The sequence below is a fragment of the Rhea pennata genome, chromosome 16 (genome assembly GCF_028389875.1).
Source record: "Rhea pennata isolate bPtePen1 chromosome 16, bPtePen1.pri, whole genome shotgun sequence".
NCBI lineage: Eukaryota > Metazoa > Chordata > Aves > Rheiformes > Rheidae > Rhea > Rhea pennata.
This window is the reverse complement of record NC_084678.1, coordinates 18,287,867-18,307,653: the sequence shown is the minus strand read 5'-3', so window position 1 is coordinate 18,307,653 and position 19,787 is coordinate 18,287,867. Positions and strand designations below refer to the sequence as shown.

General features: G+C 62.6%; 3 protein-coding genes across 10 annotated transcripts; all 3 read left to right on the top strand.

The window, feature by feature from the left end:
* Nucleotides 1-1,893: 1,893 nt before the first annotated feature.
* On the top strand, nt 1,894-12,149 carry ZNF335 (zinc finger protein 335). Of its 8 annotated transcripts, none has more exons than XM_062589616.1 (27): nt 1,895-2,122; nt 2,511-2,784; nt 3,240-3,317; nt 3,662-3,991; nt 4,159-4,290; nt 4,369-4,527; nt 4,620-4,902; nt 5,009-5,186; nt 5,275-5,387; nt 5,590-5,608; nt 5,808-5,924; nt 6,014-6,090; nt 6,211-6,371; nt 6,521-6,750; nt 6,832-6,940; nt 7,020-7,114; nt 7,265-7,548; nt 7,662-7,797; nt 7,871-8,260; nt 8,357-8,499; nt 8,869-9,008; nt 9,512-9,615; nt 9,752-9,829; nt 10,044-10,127; nt 10,305-10,370; nt 10,581-10,662; nt 11,297-12,149. In XM_062589616.1, exons 1-27 carry the CDS (start codon nt 1,922-1,924, stop codon nt 11,413-11,415), a joined length of 4,182 nt encoding a protein of 1,393 aa, XP_062445600.1. In that variant the 5' UTR covers nt 1,895-1,921; the 3' UTR covers nt 11,416-12,149. The 8 variants fall into 8 exon arrangements, with proteins under 8 accessions (XP_062445606.1, XP_062445600.1, XP_062445605.1 ...); XM_062589621.1 differs by having other exon boundaries at nt 4,156-4,290; nt 4,644-4,887; XM_062589618.1 differs by having other exon boundaries at nt 4,156-4,290; nt 4,644-4,902.
* LOC134147983 (collagen alpha-1(I) chain-like) lies at nt 11,749-18,272 on the top strand. Its single transcript, XM_062589580.1, has 9 exons — nt 11,749-11,803; nt 13,237-13,429; nt 14,404-14,527; nt 14,639-14,779; nt 15,151-15,252; nt 15,358-15,589; nt 17,669-17,741; nt 17,871-17,963; nt 18,134-18,272. Exons 1-9 carry the CDS (start codon nt 11,749-11,751, stop codon nt 18,270-18,272), a joined length of 1,152 nt encoding a protein of 383 aa, XP_062445564.1.
* Nucleotides 18,273-18,607: 335 nt separating this feature from the next.
* LOC134148000 (iroquois-class homeodomain protein IRX-5-like) lies at nt 18,608-19,771 on the top strand. Its single transcript, XM_062589623.1, has 2 exons — nt 18,608-18,968; nt 19,277-19,771. The coding sequence occupies exons 1-2, from the start codon at nt 18,810-18,812 to the stop codon at nt 19,769-19,771; spliced, it is 654 nt and encodes a 217-aa protein (XP_062445607.1). The 5' UTR covers nt 18,608-18,809.
* Nucleotides 19,772-19,787: the final 16 nt, after the last annotated feature.

Here is a 19,787-nt window from a genome sequence, read left to right as displayed (position 1 = left end):
CCTCAGCTGGTGTGCAGAGCTTTAATCCATGTCACTCACAGAATCACAGAATGGCTGAGGTTGGAACGGACCTCTGGAGATCATCTAGTCTGACCCCTCTGCTCAAGCTGGTTCACATAGAGCACATCGCATAGGATTGTGTCCAGGCAGGTTTTTAATATCTGCAGAGAAGGAGACTCAACAACCCCTCTGGGCACCCTGTTCCAGTGCTCTGTCAAGCAATGCTCAATGAGCACAACGTCCCTTCCACGGGCACAGAGCAGCCAGGTTCCAGCCCAAACACGTCCCACATTATGGAAGAGCATGGGAAAAACAAGGATGCCTTTCCACCAGAAAAAAAACAGCTAGAAGTAGAAAAGGAATAGAAAGAGGACAGAAATGGGGGAGCAAAATTCCCAGTAGAGTACCAGGGCATCAGAAAGTCGAGACACCGATGACAGCAAGCAGCCACCTGAACCAAGCGTTCATTAAAAACTTCAGGACAGCAGCATGCAGCAGGGACCAGCTGGGCCTGGGGCAGAAGCCAGAGGAGGCTCAGCCCCAGCTGCCCGTCCAGCAGAGTTCAGCTGGGGCAGGAGGCCTGCCAAAGAGCGTGAAAGCATCGTCAGAGCACAGGGGCAGCGGTCCTGAGCACATTGCTACAGGGCTGCCCCAGGATCAGAAGGCAGCAGGAAAAGCCCCATCCCCCGGCGGAGCTGAGCCCCCCGGCCAGCTCGGGGCTCGGCTCCCGCTGGGGAACCACGAGGGCAGCATGGGGCGGAGCGCCGGGGACGCCGCCCGCGGCCAGCTCGGCCCGCTGCCCGCACCTGGCGCCTGCCGCCACCGGCCTCGAGGCGCGAAATGAACCGGCGCTACGGACACGCGTTGCGAGCACGAAGGGAAGCGGCTGCTCGTGCGGCGCCGCAGCCCCGCCGCCAGGCCGGGCCGCAGGGCCGCGGCAAGGGGCCGGGGCCGGGGCGCGACCGACCGAGCGGCGCCGGGCCGGAGCGCCCGGCGGGGACGGCGGCGGCGGCGGCGCCAAGCTCTCAGCCCCGGGCGGCGGCGCCGGCGGGTCGCGGCGCTGCTGTCGCGACAGACGCGGCCCAACGGGCGCCGCCGCCCCAGACCGCCGGCGCCGCTTCCGCTTCCGCCTCACGTGACCGGCGTAACCCCGGCGCGACCCCGCGACGCGCAGGGCCCGGGCGCCGCGGCCCCGCCCGGACGCGGCGCGCCGCCATGACCCCTCCGCCGAGAAAGTAGTCCCCCGCGGGGGGCGCGTGGCCTGCCGCCCCCCGGAGCCGGCGGGCGGCGCCGCTGGAGCGCGAGGGGCGGCAGCGGCCGCCGCGGCGGGGAGCGCGGGCGGCGGCTGCAGGCGCCGCGAGCGGGCGGCGGCGCCGCCGGCGGCAAGTAGTCCCGGCGCGGGGTCCGCGCGGGCCGCGTCCCTGCGCGGCGCGGCCGGGGGGTGCGTGGCGGCCGCCGTGATGCCGGCTGTGGCGGCGGCGCGGCGGGCGCGCGGCGGGCCGGGTGAGAGCGCGGCGCGGCGGGCGGGCGGGCGCGGCGGCGCGGCGCGGCGCGGCGGGGCCGGGCCGCCCTCGCCGGCGCTCCGGGCGGCCCGGCCGTGTGCGCGCGCGCGGAGGCGGCGGGGGGGACCCCGCGGCAAGATGGCGGCGGGGCCGGGCGGCGCCGCGGGGCACGACGGGACGGGGCCGCCGCCGCCATGGCGCTGCCGCGGGGCCGCGGCGGGAGCCGGCGCCGCGCCGGGCGGGCGCGGGGGCGCGGGCGGGCGCGGGGGGCCCCCCGCGGCGGCGGCGGCCCCGGCGGCCCCGGCGGCCCCGGGCTCGCGGCGCGGCCGCCGCGCGCCGGGCGGCGCCGTGACGGCGGCGGTGTGTGTCGCGCCCCCCCGGCCGCAGGTCGCGCCTAGGCGGCGGCGGGCGAGTCGGGCATGGAGGAGAATGAGGTGGAGAGCAGCAGCGACGCGGCGCGGCCCGCGCGGCGCGAGGAGCCCTCCGAGAGCGGCCTCGGCCTGGAGACGTCGGAGGCCGTGTCCGCGGACAGCAGCGACGCCGCCTCGGCGCCCGGCCCCCGCGCGGCGGCCGACGACTCCGGCGTGGGGCAGAGCTCGGACCGCAGCGGCGCCTCCTCGGTAGGAAGCGGCGCGGAGGGCGGCGGGCGGTCGGGGGGAAGGAGCGGCACCGCGGCTCTGGCTCCTCGCACCCGCAGCTTTTGGTTTCTCGGCGTGCTCCTGGCACGGCCTGGGCAGGGGGAAGCTCGGGAGCCAGCTGTGCTGCTCGGCAGCCTTGGAAGGCTGTTACGCTCCCTGTTAGGTGTGTGCTTGCCTGTCTGGGGAGGGCAGCGCGAGCAGCACTGGAGGTCCGGGGTCTTGGCAGTAGCTAAATAAACCACTCTGATACCTTTCCTTGAGATTCTGCAAAATAAAATATTGGTGGTCTTTGCAGACACTGGTCCCCCAAGGGGCTGGCCTAGCAAAGACTTCTTAGCTGAGCTTCTCTGGTCTCTTTTTTTCCACCTAGGAAGAGGTGTCTGAGAGCAGCTCCAGCACAGATGCAATTCCCCGGATTTACCTGCCAGATTCTTCCTCCATTGCCCAGTCCACCCTGGTCTCCAGTGTCTCCACAGTGAGCCAATCCATCATGGTGTCAGAGTCACCGCAGGTCTTGGTTCACTCCAGCGTCATTACAGACGGAGCCACAATGGTTTCAGACTCAACTGCATCCACTTCCTCAGACCTAGGTTCTGCTATAGACAAAATCATTGAGTCCACGATTGGGCCTGACATCATCCAGAGTGAGTGTACTCTCCCAGCTGCTTGTGTTCCTGGCAGATCTGTATGCTGCTTGCCTGGAGCTCTGCATGCTCCAGATGCTTTGGTGTGATGTGCAGCAGGGCATGGGAGGGAAGCTACTGCTATGCCAGACCTTGGAAAAACACCTTTGGTTAGAGATGAGGCAAAAATTTATATTTGCATACATATGTATTCAGTGAGGATTTTTCTGCCTCAGTGGCTGAGGGGTTTGCATGGAGCTCCTGGTTGTTGCAAGGGGTTGCTGGACTGCTCTCCCTCTGCCTCAGTGTTCCTTCAGCCAAGGTGGCAGCAGTTCAGAGCAGGCTAAATCCCTAGAGCTGAACCTTTCTAACCTCTTCCCACTTACGCCTGAACTTGAGAGCAAGACTTGCCCTGTTGACTATACACCCCCGATATCTGGCAGTTATCGTTCTTTTGCTTTCTTTCTCCTCCTCAGGCTGCATCGCTGTGACAAGTGCTGAGGATGGTGGTGCAGAGACTACTCAGTACCTCATTTTGCAAGGACCTGATGATGGTAAGGATGCACCTCCAGTAGCAGCTTTCTCTGCCTCTAAGCCTTTTCCTGTTTCCATACTGTGCCTCCAAGCAAAATCCACTGTGTCGATTTGTAAGAAAGCATAGGGGAGAAGCACCCAGCTCCCTCTCCCTCCCCCCAGCAGGATAAAGGACAAGAGTGGAGCCTGGAGAGGATATCCCAACTGCATCAGCCCAGCCTGTGTACCAGAGTCACCATGGTTGTGCTGACTGTTGGGAACTCGTGGTTACTGAGCTAGTGTTCAGCCCTGTATTCAAGATATACATATGGCTTGTATGCAGATGAGGTTGTGCTCCTTGGCTGAGCTACTTTTGGTGTTTCAGGTGCCCCCATGGTGTCCCAAGTGGCCACTTCTGCTCTGGCCAATAGCTTGGCGATAGAAGCTGTTGCTGATGGACCAACATCCACCTGCCTTGACCAACCAGGCCCTTCAGACCCCTCTGAGCAGTCTGAAGTACTGGAGCTGCCCACACAGCCAGATCAGGCCCGAGAGGCAGATGGTGGGGAGGAACTGGATCAGCCAGACATGGAGACCCTGGAAGAGATGATGGAGGTGGTGGTGGTGCAGCAGTTCAAGTGCAAGATGTGTCAGTACAAGAGCGTCTCCAAAAAAACGCTAATCAACCACATGAAAGAGCGGCACTTCCAGCCAGGTATATGGGGTGCTGCCAGCAGTAAGGACTGCAGAAAACTTTAGCTTAGTGCAGATGGGCTCACTGCTCTCTCTGTGGAAAAAAGTAAGAGGAGGAGTAAGAGCATAGAAACCTGCTCTGTAGTGCAGTCTGGTGAAGAGTTTTCATTCTGTGTTCCGTGGTAGTAGCTTCAGCTTTGGCTTTGAAGAAGGGACGTCCACGGAAAGGGGGTCCTGCTCCAAAGACTGCAGAGGAGGAGGTCGCAGAGGAAGAGGAAGATGATGATATCATGGATGCTGGTGCTATTGATGACCCTGAAGGTAGGATTCATTCTGCCTACATCTGATGTAGCCTAAGCTTTTCCCTTATCTCTAATGCTTTGGTGCGTTTGCCTCCAGAGGACAGTGACTATAACCCAGCTGAGGATGAGCCTCGTGGACGACAGCCCAAATACAGCCGCACTGTCCCCACATCCAGTGAGGAGAGGCCACGGCGACGCCCAGGGAGACCCCGCAAGTTTCCTCGTCTGGAAGACATGCCTCCGGACATGCCTGAAGGTAAAGAACCAAGAGGCAGCAGCCACTTACTGAGTTAAAGGGGGAGCAAAATGCAGGCTCCTAGGAACCCACAGCAAGGATGTCAAATGCAGTTGTGCTGTGTTGCTGTCAAACAGGAGGGGAGGTGGAGCCCTTAGTGACATCCCAAAGCACACAGAGCTGTGACCTACAGAACTCAGAAGCAGCTAGTTCCTCTGGAATGGAGAACGGGACCAGCGAGAGCCTGGCAGAGCCCAGCATTAGCCAGTCTGACTCTGAGAATAAGGATCCTTCCTCCAACACCGGCCCTGAGGAGGCAGATGTCATCCCCAGGAGGCGAGGACGACCCTCTCGCCGCTTCCTGGGCAAGAAATACCGCAAGTACATGGGGCGCAGGTGAGGGGTGTGTGTTAAGCCGTTGCTGGGCCATCTGGCCTGTGACCAGGGCCGGTCCAGCCCCTCTTTGCCACCATAGCTCTGAGCCCCAGTTCTGCTTCTGCAGGTACTACTATAAGTCACCCAAGCCCTTGATGAGGCCATATCTGTGTCGGATCTGTGGATCACGTTTTCTAACACATGATGATCTGCGCTTCCACGTCAACTCACATGAGGCCAACGACCCACAGCTCTTCAAGTGTCTTCAGTGCAGCTACCGTTCCCGCCGCTGGTCCTCCCTCAAGGTGATTGCTGCCTATCCTGTTCCCAGGCTATCCCACTGAGGGTGCCTGATAGCCCCAGGTCTCATGGCTCACTCCCTGCTCCTTGCAGGAACACATGTTCAACCATGTGGGCAGCAAGCCGTACAAGTGTGAAGAGTGTAATTACACCAGTGTGTACAAGAAGGATGTCATCCGACACTCCACAGTACACAGTCGGGACAGGTAAGTAAAGTGGGAGACCCGAAGACTGTCTTCAAGCCTGGCTTGACAGCGCCAATATTGTTCCCCCTGCCCTGGGAATGCAACTATGGCTGCCTCTGCGCCTGATCTCTGGTTCTCTCTGAAATGGGCAGTTTTGGTGTCTGAGGTACAAGGGAGCTCAGATTTGGGATTTGGTTGACAGGGATTTTCTATCCTTTTTCAGGAAAAAGAGAGCTGATCCGGTGAGTCTGACTACCTTGATGGCTTGAAGCTCAGCAATGTTACTCTGTGGAGAGGCATGCTTCCACAATTTCTTGGTGCCTAATTGATGGCAGAGGTTTTTGAATCAACAAAGAAAAGGCATCCCAGGCTTGTGATGGGGATGGTAAGAGGGCTATTAATCCTCTCCCAGATGAGCTCATCTTTGTGTTCTTCCTTCAGCCCCCAAAGCTGAACTCCTTCCCATGCCCTGTATGCAATCGTATCTACCCCATGCAGAAGAGACTTACTCAGCATATGAAAACGCATAGCACAGAGAAGCCGCACATGTGTGACAAGGTGAGAGGATGGGAACTAGCCTGGACAGGGGTTGGTAACAAGTGGGGCTGGACAGGAGGTGAGTGTTGCTTTGCTTTGTTTTCCTGCAGTGTGGGAAGTCCTTTAAGAAGCGCTACACCTTCAAAATGCACTTGCTGACACACATCCAGGCCATTGCTAACCGCAGGTAAGAGCCAGATGACAGTCTGCAGCATGTCCTAATAGAGCCAGCGTCCCAGGCTCCCTCTTACAGGGAGAAGGCAGAAGGTCGCTGTTGCCTCTGCGACAGATGGTCTTGTCCTGGCAGGTTCAAGTGTGAGTTCTGTGAGTACGTCTGCGAGGACAAAAAGATCCTGCTGAACCACCAGCTGTCACACATGAATGACAAGCCCTACAAGTGCAGCTTCTGCAAGTACTCCACCTTCCGCGAGGACTTCTTGGTCTCACACATGGCTGTCAAGCACACGGGTGAGAGAAGGTGCCTGCTCGGCCCCAGTCCACGACATGTCTGTACCCTTTTAGATCTCTTGCTTCTCCAGGACATGGGTGAGAGTAAGTCTGCTCTCTCTGCCATCCTTGGAGACCCCTGCCTGACTCCTGCCTCATATGTTCTGCAGGAGGGAAGCCATTTGCTTGTGAGTTCTGTCACTTCACCACAAAGCACAAGAAGAACTTGCGCCTGCACGTGCAATGCCGGCACGCTGACTGCTTTGAGGAGTGGGCACAGCGGCATCCCGAGGAGCCACCCTGCCGCCGCCGTCCCTTCTTCACCCTGCAGCAGATTGAGGAGCTGAAGCAGCAGCATAGCCAGGTGCAGGCCAGCGCTGAGCCAGAGCCTGGCACCCCAGTGAGTGCCATCACCCGTGCCTCAGCTCCTCCTTGCTCTTCATCTGCCCTGGCTGTGCTCTCAGTTCTTTCTCTCACACAGGTACCTCTTGGCCCTGTGTCCTACCACACGGTCCAGGCACTCCCAGAAGCAGAGCCCCCCATCCTTTCCCAGGATTCCCTGGGAGGGGCCACCATCATTTATGAACAAGGTGACCTTTAAGGGAAGGTGGAGGGGATGAGGAGAATGTCAGTAAGCGCTGTCTAACCTCCTCTTTCCAACCCTGACAGGTGTGGCTGGATCTGCAGAACTAGCCACACAGACTGCGCTGGATCTCCTGCTGAACATGAGCACTCAGCGAGAGCTGGCCACAGGCTCTCTTCAGGTAAGGGGGGCTGAAGGAGGGCCATGCCTATGGTGGGGTGGCAGGGAGAGGCTTACCAGCCCCTCTTCACAGTGCCCAGCCCTGTTTTGCTAGAGGAATGCTGCAGAGCCTTGCATTCCTCCGGCTGACCTGCTGCTCTCCCTAATACAGGTGGCAGTGGTGAAGCCAGATGACTCGGGAGAAGTGGAGGCCCCAGATGAGTCACAGACACAGGAGGAGGGGGCAGAGGTGGATTCCATTGAGCATCAGCAGCAGAAGGTGGTGACACTACACATGGCAGAGCCTGGAGAGACATTGGTGCAGGAGGCTTATGAGGAGGCAACCTTGGGTGGCTCAGAGCTGCAGCAGATCACTATCCCCTTTGGTGGGACAACAGAGTACAGCATCATCACACCCATTAGTGAGGAGGTCCAGGCTCCAGGCACGCTATACAGGTTAGCCCTGTGGGAGTAGTGGGGAGACTGAGGCACCTCTGACATCAAGTGAGGGGGCCTTTAGTGGGAATGATATGAGACAAATCCCCTTTGACCCTGTCTTCTGCCTACAGTGAGGAGGAAAGCCCTGCAGAAACCTCTCACGCAGTTGTGGTGAGTGAAGCTGTGATGACTGAAGCTCTGAAAGACCATAACAATCACTATATCATGTCATCCAGTGTCCCAGGGAATCAGTTCCATCACATCGAGGTAAGGAGATGGGTATTTCTCTCCATTTCCTGGCATCAGTGTGAGCAGGCATGACTGGGTTTTTCTCTCTTAGCCCCTCAGTGGGGACACTGCCTTTCCCTCGCCAGCGGAGGGCCAGGAGGCACAGCCCACCAGCATCAAGTGGCCTTTGGTGCAGTGTGTCACCCGGCAGCTCCAAAAGGACTCATCTTTGTCCCCAACCTCTGAAGGGCAGGAAATCTCATCCCCAAAGGTCAAGTGGCCTGCACTGCAAGGCATGGCCAAGAAGCTCTCGTGCAAGGTTTCCTCAGCCAAGAAGCTCTCATGCAAGATTTCCACAGCCAAAAAGTTTTCATGCAAGATTTGCACAGCCATGTTTACAGGGAGAGCAGAAATGGAGAGTCACAAGAGAGCCCACATTGGGCCCAGCACCTTCAAGTGTCCTGACTGTCCATTCACTGCAGCCCTCTGGCCAGAGGTTCGGGTAGGTTTCCGTGGTACATAGCAGTCCTGGGAATAAGAGGTTTGGATGAATTTGGCAGAGTGACTTTCTGACTTTGCTTTACCCTTCTGTCCCCAGAGTCACATGGTTCAGCATGCCAACCTTCGGCCGCACAAGTGTACCCACTGCAGCTTTGCCTCCAAGAACAAAAAGGATCTGCGCAGGCATATGTTAACACACACCAACGAGAAGCCCTTTTCCTGCCAGATCTGTGGGCAGAGGTGAGTGAAGTCTGCTCTAGGTTGTTGCTGCTTCTGGAGACGCTCCAGAGCTCTGTAAGAGGTCAAGAGGCGATAGGGTATTAGCAAAGAGCTGACTGCCCAGACCCTACTTCCAGGAGCAGTCCCCTATTATAAGGGGCTCTGCCTTTAAAGAACATTTCCTGCTTTAAGTAGACCCAGCTTAGTCTCCAAGGAGTTTCTGCACAGGGAGATTTGGTACTTAGGAGCTGGCTGGAACAACATTTCAGGGCCTGGAGATGGCTGTGTCCTAGGATATGCTTGCAGTACTCGTGGCCTGGTTCTTTGCAGGCAGCACAGAGGCCATGTCTACCCATGGGAAAGTCCAGCTCACTTTCATTCTTCCTGAAGGTTCAACCGTAATGGGCACCTCAAGTTCCACATGCAGCGTTTGCACAGCTCGGAGGGGAAGAGGCCTGGGACACCTGCAGCTCCTGCCCAGCAGACCATCATACTGAACAGCGATGAGGATACGCTCGCCACCCTGCAGAGTAAGATGTGTGCCCACCCTAACCAGCAGTGTATTTCCAGCTTTCCTGTGGTCAGAGCCCACAGTGTTGATTCACCTAGCTCATGAGCTGAGCAGGTTTGAGACAGATCTGGGCCAGGAGAAAGTTAGGATTGGTGGTGGCAGCAGGACCCAGTGAGTGCAGTGACTGCTATTAAGATTCTGTGTGCAGAACAACAGGTGAGGTGTTTTTTCCAAGCAGGTCCTTAATAGCTTAGTGCATTCAGGGAGCAGCAGTGCTGTGAGCAGCTTGTGGTTGAAATAGGAAGTGGAATTCATGCTGTTTGATGTCAATCTTGGGTTTTACCCACAGTGCCCTCTAGTTCCTTCATCTTGGGAGAGTTGTAGCTTCTTGCCCTCTGTGAGCAGAGTTAAGAGAATGTCCTGTGCTCCTCAGTGGGGTGGACATCTGGCAAGGGCCACTCCTGGGGGTGGGGCTGGCTGGCAGCTCTGGCGGTGCCTGCACTGGCTTTCTCCACATTCCAGCGGCTCTGCAGTCTGGCCAGGCAGTGCTCGCTCCCGAGCGGCTGCAGCAGGCTCTGGGACAGGAACACATCATCGTTGCTCAGGAGCAGAGCATCACGAGCCAGGTGAGTCACGCTAGTCAGTCATGTCCTCCCACCCTTTGCTGCCTTTCTGCATGGTGCCGTGCTGGTCCTTCATCTCAGAGGGCTTACAGTCAGTCATAGCTGACGCTGACAGTGCTGGCCTCTTGCTGCCCTGCAGGAGGAGGCTACGTACATCCAGGAGATCACAACTGCCGACGGACAGACAGTACAGCACTTAGTGACATCTGACAACCAGGTGAGGGAGAGGGCTGCACACATGAGACCTGTCCCATGACTTGGGGGACCAGAAGATACTGCAGAGCTGGGGGCGGGACAGCAGGGAGACTTGGGAGCAGTGGAGAGAGGTGGAATGGGAAAAAGGCACAGAAGCCAGACAAGAAACGGCTCTCTTGTGGTTTGAGGAGGGCAGTGGTGTCGTGTCTTTTTGGTCTGAATCCCTGTATTTACAGGTACAGTACATCATTGCCCAGGATGGCGTACAGCACTTGCTTCCACATGAGTATGTTGTTGTCCCAGAGGGACATCACATCCAGGTAAGTGTCAGACTGGCTGCTCCCTTTGCCCAATGGATGGGGCCCACGAGGGTGCCGTGTGCCTGGCAAGGCCTCCTTATGTTCCCTACAGCTTGCTCTGTTTAAGTCACAGCTTTGTTCAGGAGGCAGGGAACACCGGTAGCCCTAACACAGTCTTACTTCAGCTCTTGTCTTCAGGTGCAGGATGGCCAAATCACCCACATTCAGTATGAGCAGGGCAGCCAGTTCCTCCAGGAGCCACAGGTAAAGGGACAGGTGTGGTTGCTGAAGCTGGTGATGCTGTAGGTAGGGCTGTAGGGGAGTGAGCTCTGTGTGCAGAGCTACAGAGGAAGGGTTGTGAGATGGAAGTGCAGGTGGATTAGAGACTCACTGCAGCAGCTGTGGCCAGAGCAGCACTGCAAGAGGGACCCTGCCGGTACCAGACTATCCTGCTTTTGTTTTCTCTTACTGCAGATCCAGTACATGCCTGTCTCACCTGAGCAGCAGCTTGTCACTCAGGCACAACTGGAAGCAGCTGCACACTCGGCAGTCACAGGTAGGGCCAGGGCTACAGGGCTAATCGGTGACTTGGCTCTGACAGTCTGATCTCCCTCCTGTTCTCAAGTTGCCAGTCCTGCACGGGAGATTGTGATGCCTCCTATCAGCTGCTGAGATGCCATCATGCACTCGGTCCAACTCCACTTGCAGAGCTGCTCATTTACTGTAGCTAGTGGGGTCTGTCAAGGCAGCTGTGTGCTGGCTGGCTTGCAGTGACCCTTGGCTGAGCAGGGATAGGGTAGGGAAGGCTAGGTTGCTGTCTTGGTGCCCGTGTCCTGTAATTCTGGGAAAGGACCAGCCATGGTCTCTGTCAGGGGAACTGTGCTGATCTCCAGAAGTGTCGGTTCTGGAACAGTACGTATTCCCCTGTTCTAGAGGCAGGTAGTTGCATTGAGAGGCTCGGCTTACCCAGGGTGGAAACAGCTTGATGTGTATTTGCAGGGTTAATCAGAGGTCCTTTTCCCACTGTGGCCCTAGAGCCCTTCCTGAAGCATGATGTCTTTGGTACCATGTGCCCATTCACCTGAGAGCAGGCAGCGAGCATGGAGAGGGGCCCTGGGAAGCAATCTGCTTTCCTCTGCCCTCAGACACAGGAGCAAGGAAGTACTGACCACCCCTCCCCTCCTCTGCAGCAGTGGCTGATGCTGCGATGGCCCAGGCGCAGGGCATGTTCTCCGCAGAGGCGACGGCCGAGCAGATCCAGCAACTGCAGCAGGGGATCCACTACGATGTTATCACCCTGGCAGATTAGCAGCGGGGACAGGCCTGGCTGACGTTGACGTTCTGGGTCATCCTTGCTGCAGCAAGGCAGCTGCACCGTGCAGAAGCCTCCACAGCCAGCAGTTGCCTTATTGCTTTGGGGCTACAAGGGACGTGCCTGAGTACCCACCGGTGGGGGCGTGCTGCTGCTTTGCCTGCGCAGCGAGGGGTCCTGTGCATCCTCCTCTGGCACGGGCAGCTGTCTCTTGAGCAGGAACTGCTCACCAGCCAAGGCCGTGAGGCAGGCTGAGCGATGGCAGCGCTCTGATGCGGCCAGTCTCTGTACCTGTTGCACTTGGTGGTCTGAAATCCCTTTTCCTGAATCATGTCTGTGTGGGCCAAACTCGAACCAGCGTCTACCTGGCACACGAGGATCCTGGGTGAGAGCCATGGGGCCGAGCACAGCCATGTGGTACGGTGTGATACGTGGGACATGTTCAGCAGCCTCAGTCGTGTTCCCCACTCCTCAGTTGTGGGGTGTGTGGTCCTGGCGTGAAGGCAGCCTTCCTTCCCTTGGCTTTTCCAGCCTGCAGGCAGGCATCACTGGGGCTTTGGACTGGAGGAACTCAAAATAGGAAGAGGCAGAGGTGGAAGATGTTCTATTTTTCTTCTGAAGAGGGATGGACTCTGCTGCAGAGAGTTGGTTTGTAGGTGGTTATGGGAGGGGTCGATTCTGACATTCTCAAGCTTTGAATATGCTTATTAATAAAAAGGGATTGAAACCTGCATGTGTGGAAAAGGGTGGTGGCTGCTACCCCTGCCTGGAGGATCTATGATCTTACACCAGCATCCTTGTGAGTACCCAGGCCGGCAGAGAAGGGTAAAAACACTTTTGCTACTGCTCTACTGTTGTATGTTCTGTTGAGTGCTGGGGTAAAGGGGTCCCAGATACTATTAACTGGGGCCAAAAGGGAGAAAGGGATAGGTCGTTGCTGGCAGACGCAGCAGCCCTGTTCTGTCACCTTCTCTCTGCTGGAGTGACCTTGACTCTTGGGGAAGTGAGCTGTGCATCTGGTAGAATGGTGATTTTGGGGCTGTAGTCGTGAAATTAATCGAGCGGTAAACAGCCTAAATCCCATGTAACTCTGTCCCAAACTACACATGCTGCCCCTCCCTGAGCGGATTGTCTGAAAGTATTTACATGTGATTATAACAGCTAATCTCAGAGTTTTAGTTCTATGCATTTGCATTAAACTGATTATCTGCAGAGGGGGGAAAAGGGCTTATAAGCACCCAACTTCGGCAAGAGCTTCTGCAGGGCCTGAGCTCAGCGCCCGTCTTCGCTGCCAGCCTGACTTGGTGTGATTACTGTGCTCGGAACCAGGCGCTCGGTCCAGCTCTTGTGTTGGCGGGTGTGGCACTGGGGCTTGTGCTGGGAGCCCTGGGGCCTGCTGACTGGGCGGCAGAGCAGGGTTCCTGGGGAGCATCGTCCTTGTCCCCTGCCTTGGCCTGGCTGGGGCTGCGGGCAGCAGCCATGCTGCACCAAGGCCCCTTCCCAGGCACCTGGGCCGGAGCGCTCTGGACCCCCGACCTCCTCGCCCAGCGGGAGGGGGCTCGGTGCCTGCGGGGCGGTCCCGCACCTCTGGGGGTGAACGGCCTCAGCCTGGCGGTGGGGGTCGCGCCTGGCCGTGTCCAGCCGTGGCTCAGTCCGTGCCCAGCTGTGCCTGTGCTTAGCCCTGGCTGCGGCGCTGGCCCTGTCCAGCTGTGCTGCGCAGGGTTAGCGCTGCAGCAATCCGTAGGCGCTTTCCTAGATTACGGCCCCATTATCTAATAAAGCGGATCCGGCGGTGTGGCTGCGCGTGGTGCTGATTAGGGCCGGTGGAGTCCTGCGGGGACAAGGTTAGGGCACAGCTGTGCAGGCGCGGGGCCGCGGGCGGGCGGTGGCGGCGAGGGCCGGCCCCGGCCGTGCGGCCCGGCCATCCCCTCCCGGACGCGCGGCGCAGGCATTCAGGGCCGCCCCGCGGCTTCCGCGCTGGGGCTGCCGGAGAGCACGGGACCAGCCCGAGGTGGGGACGGGTCTAGGAGCGGGGGGAGGAGGTTCGAGCAGCCGGGATGGGCTCCAGGCGGAGCTGGGATGGGGCAGACGGGAGCGGCGTGCTGCCACCGCGCGCACCGGGCACTGGGTGCCGGCAGGGCTCTGGCCGTGGGGCGCAGCGGGGCCAGGCCGGGCGGGCAGCTGACAGGGGCATCCCGGCCCCTGCTGCCTGGCACTGGCCCGAAGAGCCCACGGGCGCCTGAGTGTCTCGGCACGGCCCTGCTGCTGCCCCCCACGTGTCTGCACCCACGGGCGTCACCGGAGGCCTGCGTTGTGCCTGGGGATGCTGCCGGGCTCCTTAGCCCCCGTGACCTTCCCCTTCCCGACCCCAGACAGAGCTAAGCGGGTTTGTTACATATTTAATATCCTGAGAGCGTTATTAGTTGGTATTTAATTACGGATACAACCTGCGGGATAATCCCGGTCTGAGCGGGGAGGCACGGTGGGCAGGAGCGGGGCGGCTCCGTGGGGCACGGGCGCTCCCGGGCGCAGCCGCCGCGCCGAGGCCGCGCGGGGGCTCCGCTGCCCAGTCCCGGCCGTCGCCGTTCCGCCGTCCCCGTCCCGGCCCCTTTGCCCCCTCCCCTGAATCCGGCTGCGGCCTCCTGCCAGGCTGCAGCTTCGCCCCCTCTTGCCCCACGGCCGGGGAGGGAGCGTTAACCGTTTCCTGGCCCGGCACCGCCCCAGCTCTGCCCGGAGCGGGGAGCAGGGGAGGCCGCGGCGTGCGGGGACGCGGGCGATAGCGAGCAGGGGGGCGGGCGCCGGCGGGGGCCCAGCGCCGCGGGGCCCTCGCACCCCGCGCCGGGCCGGGCGCAGGCCCAGGCCCAGGACGTTTCCGGCTCCTGCTTCCCCGAGCGTCTGCTCGGCGGAGATACGGCCGGGGGGCCGGCGGGAGCGGGGCCGGCGCAGCCGCAGCCGCGCTCACCTCCCGCCTGCCTCTGCCCGCAGGCCGGACGCGCGGGACGGGACGGAGACGGGGCCAGGCACCGTGGAGCTCCCCCGGGGCCCCCCCGGGGCCGAGCCCCCCGCGCCGGCCCCTCCGCGGATCCTGGTGACCGATGTCAGCGCGGCGGTGAGCGAGGGCGCTGCCCGGGGCTGCGGCGCCCGCTGTCGGGGGCCCCGGGCCGGGCGCCCGACCTGCTCACGGCTCGCGGCCGCGTGTCTCCCCTTGCGCGCGGGACAGGGCGACGCGGCCGGGGGCTGCCTCGAGGGGCCAGCGGGGCCGCAGCGAGCCGCGGCGGGGCCGGGCGAGGAGGACGGCGAGCCGGCCGCCAAGGAGGCCTCCGAGGACGGGAGCGGCGGCATGGGCTCCTGCCCCGTGGCTGTGCGTGACACTGCGCCGCGTGGGGAGTGGGCTGCAGACCAGGTCTCGTGGGGGGCCGGTGTCCTTGGGGGCTGCTGCTGGGCTTCGCTGGGCCATCTTGTGGGGTCGGGCCTCCCGGAGGTCGGGTGCCGAGCCCTGTGCGCGGGGTCTCGCAGGGCTGCATCCCGTGGGGTGCCGGGGGGCAGGTGCTGGGTCTTGTGAGGGGCTGGGTGTCCTGGGGGCTGCTGCTGGGCTTCGCTGGGCTGGATCTCCTGGGGCTGGCTCTCATGGGGACCAGGACTTGTGGAGGGCCAGGTGCTGGGGGCAGATGCTGGCTCTCGTGGGGCGCTGGCTGTCGTGGGTGCTGGGTCTCACGGGGTCTCTCCCTACAGCTGGACCCCATGGAGAAGGAGTGGCTGCAGGGAGCAGCCAGCGGGGACCTGCCGGTCCTGAGCCAGCTGCTCCAGCAGGAGCCCTCCCTGGCCACCAAGAAGGTGAGCGGGGGCCGGGGCGCCCGCGCCGGCAGGGTCCAGCCGGGCCGCCGGCTCCGCGCCCGGCGCTGACCTGCGCTTCCTTCCCTCCGCGCCCCGGCTCTGCAGGACTTCACCTCGGTGAGTGCGGGGCCCGGAGCGCCGCGGAACCGGGGGGTGCTCGGCTCCAGGGAGCCGCCGAGCCCGGCCCCGCAGTCAGAGCTGCCCGGGACGGGGATGGCTGCGGTGCACGGCGTCGCCCCGTCCTGCCCCCCGTCCTGCCCCCAGCTCGGCTCTCACCTCTTCCTCTCCCACGTGGGGACCTGCTGGGCTGCGTCGGTGCTGCTGATGGTGCCAGGGGGTGAGTTGAGACTTGGGGGCTTCTGACAAGTGGGGGGGGGGGCAGGGGATGGGGGGGCTCTGGGGGGAGGCTCACGGGTCATGGGGCAGGATAGGGCCGTGGGGTGGGAAGGGGCCAAGGGGAGGAATGGGGGTTACTAGGGAGGAAGGGGCTATGGGGGGAATGAGGGGCTCTTGGGAAGGGGCTGTTGGGGGAGCCACGGGTCAATAGGGCTATGGGGGGGGGGCTATGGGGAAGAGACAAGAAAGGGGCTATGGGGAGGGGACAGGACCTTGGCAGGAGTAGGGGGGGAATAGGGCTGTAGGAGGGTTGGGGACGGGTGCTGTGGGGCCATGGGGGGCAGGGCCGAGAGGGGCACCCGGGCCCCCGGAGAGGGGGGTGTTTCCTGCAAAGGCTTTAGCTGACGCCCGCCCGCCCACCGCTGTCCGGCCCCTGCGGCTGCTGTCCTGCTGCGGCGCAGTTTGTAAGTCCGGCCCTTCCCGGCCCCACATTCCTGACCCCAGCAGGGCAACACGACCCCGCACGCCCCCCGTCCTCCTCCCCCCAGCCCGGCCATCTGGGGCCCCACAGGGCCGATGCAGGCGGCACCGTCCCCAGGGCTGGCACAGCTCAGCCGGAGCCCCGGCCCCAAGGAGGGCTCGTCTGTCCGCTGCTGGGGGCTGCGCAGCGCAGCCCCCCCCTGCACAGAGCCCCCCGCGCTGCACAGACCACCCTGTACTGCGCCCAGCCCCCCAGCCCCACAGTGCTCAGCCCTGGCCCCCCCCCCAGCATGTCCCCAGTACCCCTTCAGTCCAGGGGGCAGGTGGGGCTGGCTGCACACCCTGGGACCATGTGGGGCAGGGGGAGCTGGGAGGAGACTGGGGTTCCCCATACTCACCTGCCCTGTGTCCCCCATCCTGCTGTCCTGGGCCCCCCTGTTGTGCTGCCCTGTGCCCCCCATTGCACTGTCCTGTGCCCCCCATTGCACTGCCCCTCGTCTGCCATGCCCCCACTGCACTGCCCCATTCCCGCTGCCCCGTGCCCCCCATTGCACTGCCCCGGGCTGGCCATCCCGCTGCCCGCTCCCACCGCCTGGCTGCCATGCAGACAGCGCTGCACTGGGCCGCCAAGCATGGCAAGGAGGACATGGCCACGCTGCTCGTGGACGCCGGGGCTGACATCAACACGAGGGCTGTGAGTGGGGCACACGGCGTGGGGGCTCGGGGATCCCTGCCAAGGGGTGGCGAGCAGCCCCCATGCTTACTGGTTTTCTCCTCTCCCTGCCCCACGGCTGCGCCCGGATCTAGCACGTGAGTATGAGCCAGGGAGGCCGGGTGCAGACCCGGGGGTGCTTGGCCCTGCATTTCCCCCTTGCCCATGGCTGCCGGGGGCACATGATGCCCAGCTTGGCTCTGATGTGGCGCGCTCCCTCCCGCGCAGGGCGTGAGTATGCACAGACGGACAGACAGACATGCTGCCACGCTGTGGATACAGCACCGGCCCAGGACAGGGAGTGCCCTGGGAAGGACGATCCTGGGACGATGGTTTCAGGGATGGGGCATCCCTGGAACAAGGGTTTCGGGGATGGGGCGCATTTGAGATGAGGGTTTCGGGGATGGGGCATCTCAGGATAGTGGTGTTGAGGATGGGATGCCCTTGAGATGATGGAGCATCCCCAGAATGATGGTTTTGGGGATGGCACATGCCTGGGATAATGGTTTTGGGGACAGAATGCCCTTTGGACGATGGTTTCAGGGATGGAGCGTCCCTGGGATAACGGTTGGGGGATAGGGTGTCACTGGGATGATGGTTTTGGGGATGAGATGTCTCCATGACAATGGTTTTGAGGCTGGAGTGTCCCCAGAACGATGGTTTTGAGGATAGAATGTCCTTGGGATGATGGTTTTGGGGCTGGGGCACCCTTAAGATGGTGATTTAAAGGATGAAGTGTCCCGGGGATGATGTTTTTGGGCGTGAGACATCTCTGAGATGAGGGTCTGGGGAGCGTTTGCGTCTGGGCTGTCCTCGTGCCCCAGGCAGGGGATGGGGCCCAGGGGCTGTGGCCCGTCCTCATCCCCTCCTGATGCCTGGTGCCGCCAGGGCTACACCCCGCTGCACATCGCGGCGCTCCACGGGCACCGCCGGATCGTGGACCTGCTCGTCGAGCGCTTTGGTGAGGACCGAGCCCCATCGCTGCCCAGGGCAGCTCTGGGCCACCCCGGGGCCGTCGGGTCCCCGCGGTGCCGGGGGCCAGGCCGGGGTTGCCCCGGACGGTGGCTCAGGGCATTCGCTCTCCCGGCAGGGGCCAAGCAGAACCTGCGGGATTACAGCGGGCGCCTGCCTGGGCACTACCTGCGCACCGCGGCCGCGCGGCTCGGCACCGCCGACGCTCCCCGTAAGAGCCCGGCCGCGCAGGGTGGGGGGCACCACTGTCACCCGAGGGCAACGTGGGGCCGTGAGGGGAGCAGGGCTGCCGGCGGCCTGGCGCTGACGGGGCCCTGCTGCTGCAGAGGCGCCGGCGACACGTGGCAGAAGCCGACGGCTGGCCTGCCTGCTGCTGCCCAGGGCCAGCGGCCAGGCTCGGCGACGCTGGGGCTCGGCCGAGGATCTTACCGGCCCAGAGGAGGAGGAGGAGGAGCGGGCTTCGGCGCAGCACCTTGCACCGCCTGCAGCCTACCGCGCTGTGCGCAAGTTCTCCCGCTGACCCTCGGCCGCCCGCATGCTGCCCCGGGGCTCTGCCCTTCGCCCACCTCCTGCTCCAGCGAGGGCACGGCCGGGTGCTGTGGGACGGGCACGGACGGCTCTTGGCACTGCAATAAAGACCTTGTGCACTGCAACCCCTCCCCAACCCCGTGCACCGTGTTCCCCACGCGCACCACGCCCCTGGGTGCAAGGTGTCCCTGTGTGCACTGTGTCCCTGTGGCCGGACTGCACGTGGGGCTGGGTGTGTATGTGGGGGGGGGGGGGTCCCTGGGTGCCCTGCAGCTCTGCCTGGCTCCAGTGCCGCAGCTCTGCTGTGGGTCCTGGGGCATCTGGCGATGAGAGGGTGGGGAGAGGAAGCGCCCTACAACTCCCTACCCAAAACCAGACCAGGGAGATGGTGCTGCTGCAGTGCCCACTCTGCCAGGGTGTTAATACCAGTAATCAGCTGTCAATCCCCCCAGATCCTCCCCCCCACCACCACCACCCCCGACTGCTATAAAAGCCCTGGGAGCAGCTCCCCGGCTCCTCTCCCAGCAGCATGGCAGCACTGCAGGGCAAGGGGCACCCGGGCCATGAGCCGGGGGGCTCTGGGGGGCCGTGGGGCCCTCCACAAGCCCTGCTGCCCTGCCCCTGCCCCTGTGCTGTGCTGGCCGGCTACAACCTGCTGCCGCCCCCGCTGAGCCTCCTGGCGCACTCGGTAAGTGGCGAGGATGCCGTGCACAGCGGGGCGCCGGGCTCCCTCTGGAGCAGGGGCTGGGGGTGCCGGGCAGCGGGTTGGGCAGGGGCCGGGGGGCCGCTGGTCCCGGGTGCATGCGGCGCCCTGGTGCCCCATCGCCGTGGCACCATGGGCTGCTCCACTGCGCACAGGATGGTCGAGGTTTTTTTTTGGGGGGGGAAGGGGAAACACAGCCCTCCACGGTGTCCCCACGGTGCCCGCAGCAGCCGCGCGCCCCGGCCAGGCGCCATCCTGCCCCGGCACCTCCCAGCCCTTTCCGTGCCCTGCAGGTCTCCGCTGCCCACGACCTGCCGCCAGCGCTGCTGCCCGGCGCCGGGCTGTGCCCACCGTGCTGCCGGCGGCCCGCAGCCCCGGAGCCGGCGCGGGCGAGAGCCGGGGCCGGGCGCGAGAGCACCGGGGCGCTGAAGGCCTGGCTGTCGCGGCACCCGAGGAACCCCTACCCCAGCAAGGGCGAGAAGGTGATGCTGGCCGTGCTCTGCCGGATGAGCCTCACCCAGGTCTCCACCTGGTTCGCCAATGCCCGCCGGCGCCTCAAAAAGGAGAACCAGGCGAGCTGGGCATCGCGCGGCCCGTCCGAGGGCGAGGACAGCGAGGGCGAGGGGTCCTCGCCGGGCAGGCCCCCCGGCCCCGGGCAGGAGGGCAGCGAGTGCAGCCCTGGCCCGGGCAAGCGGCTGCAGAAACCCAAGATCTGGAGCCTGGCGGAGATGGTGGCATCGGCGCCTGCGGAGCGCGGGGGCCCACCGGGGGCCGCGGTCAAGGGGTAGAGGGAAGGGGTGTGGG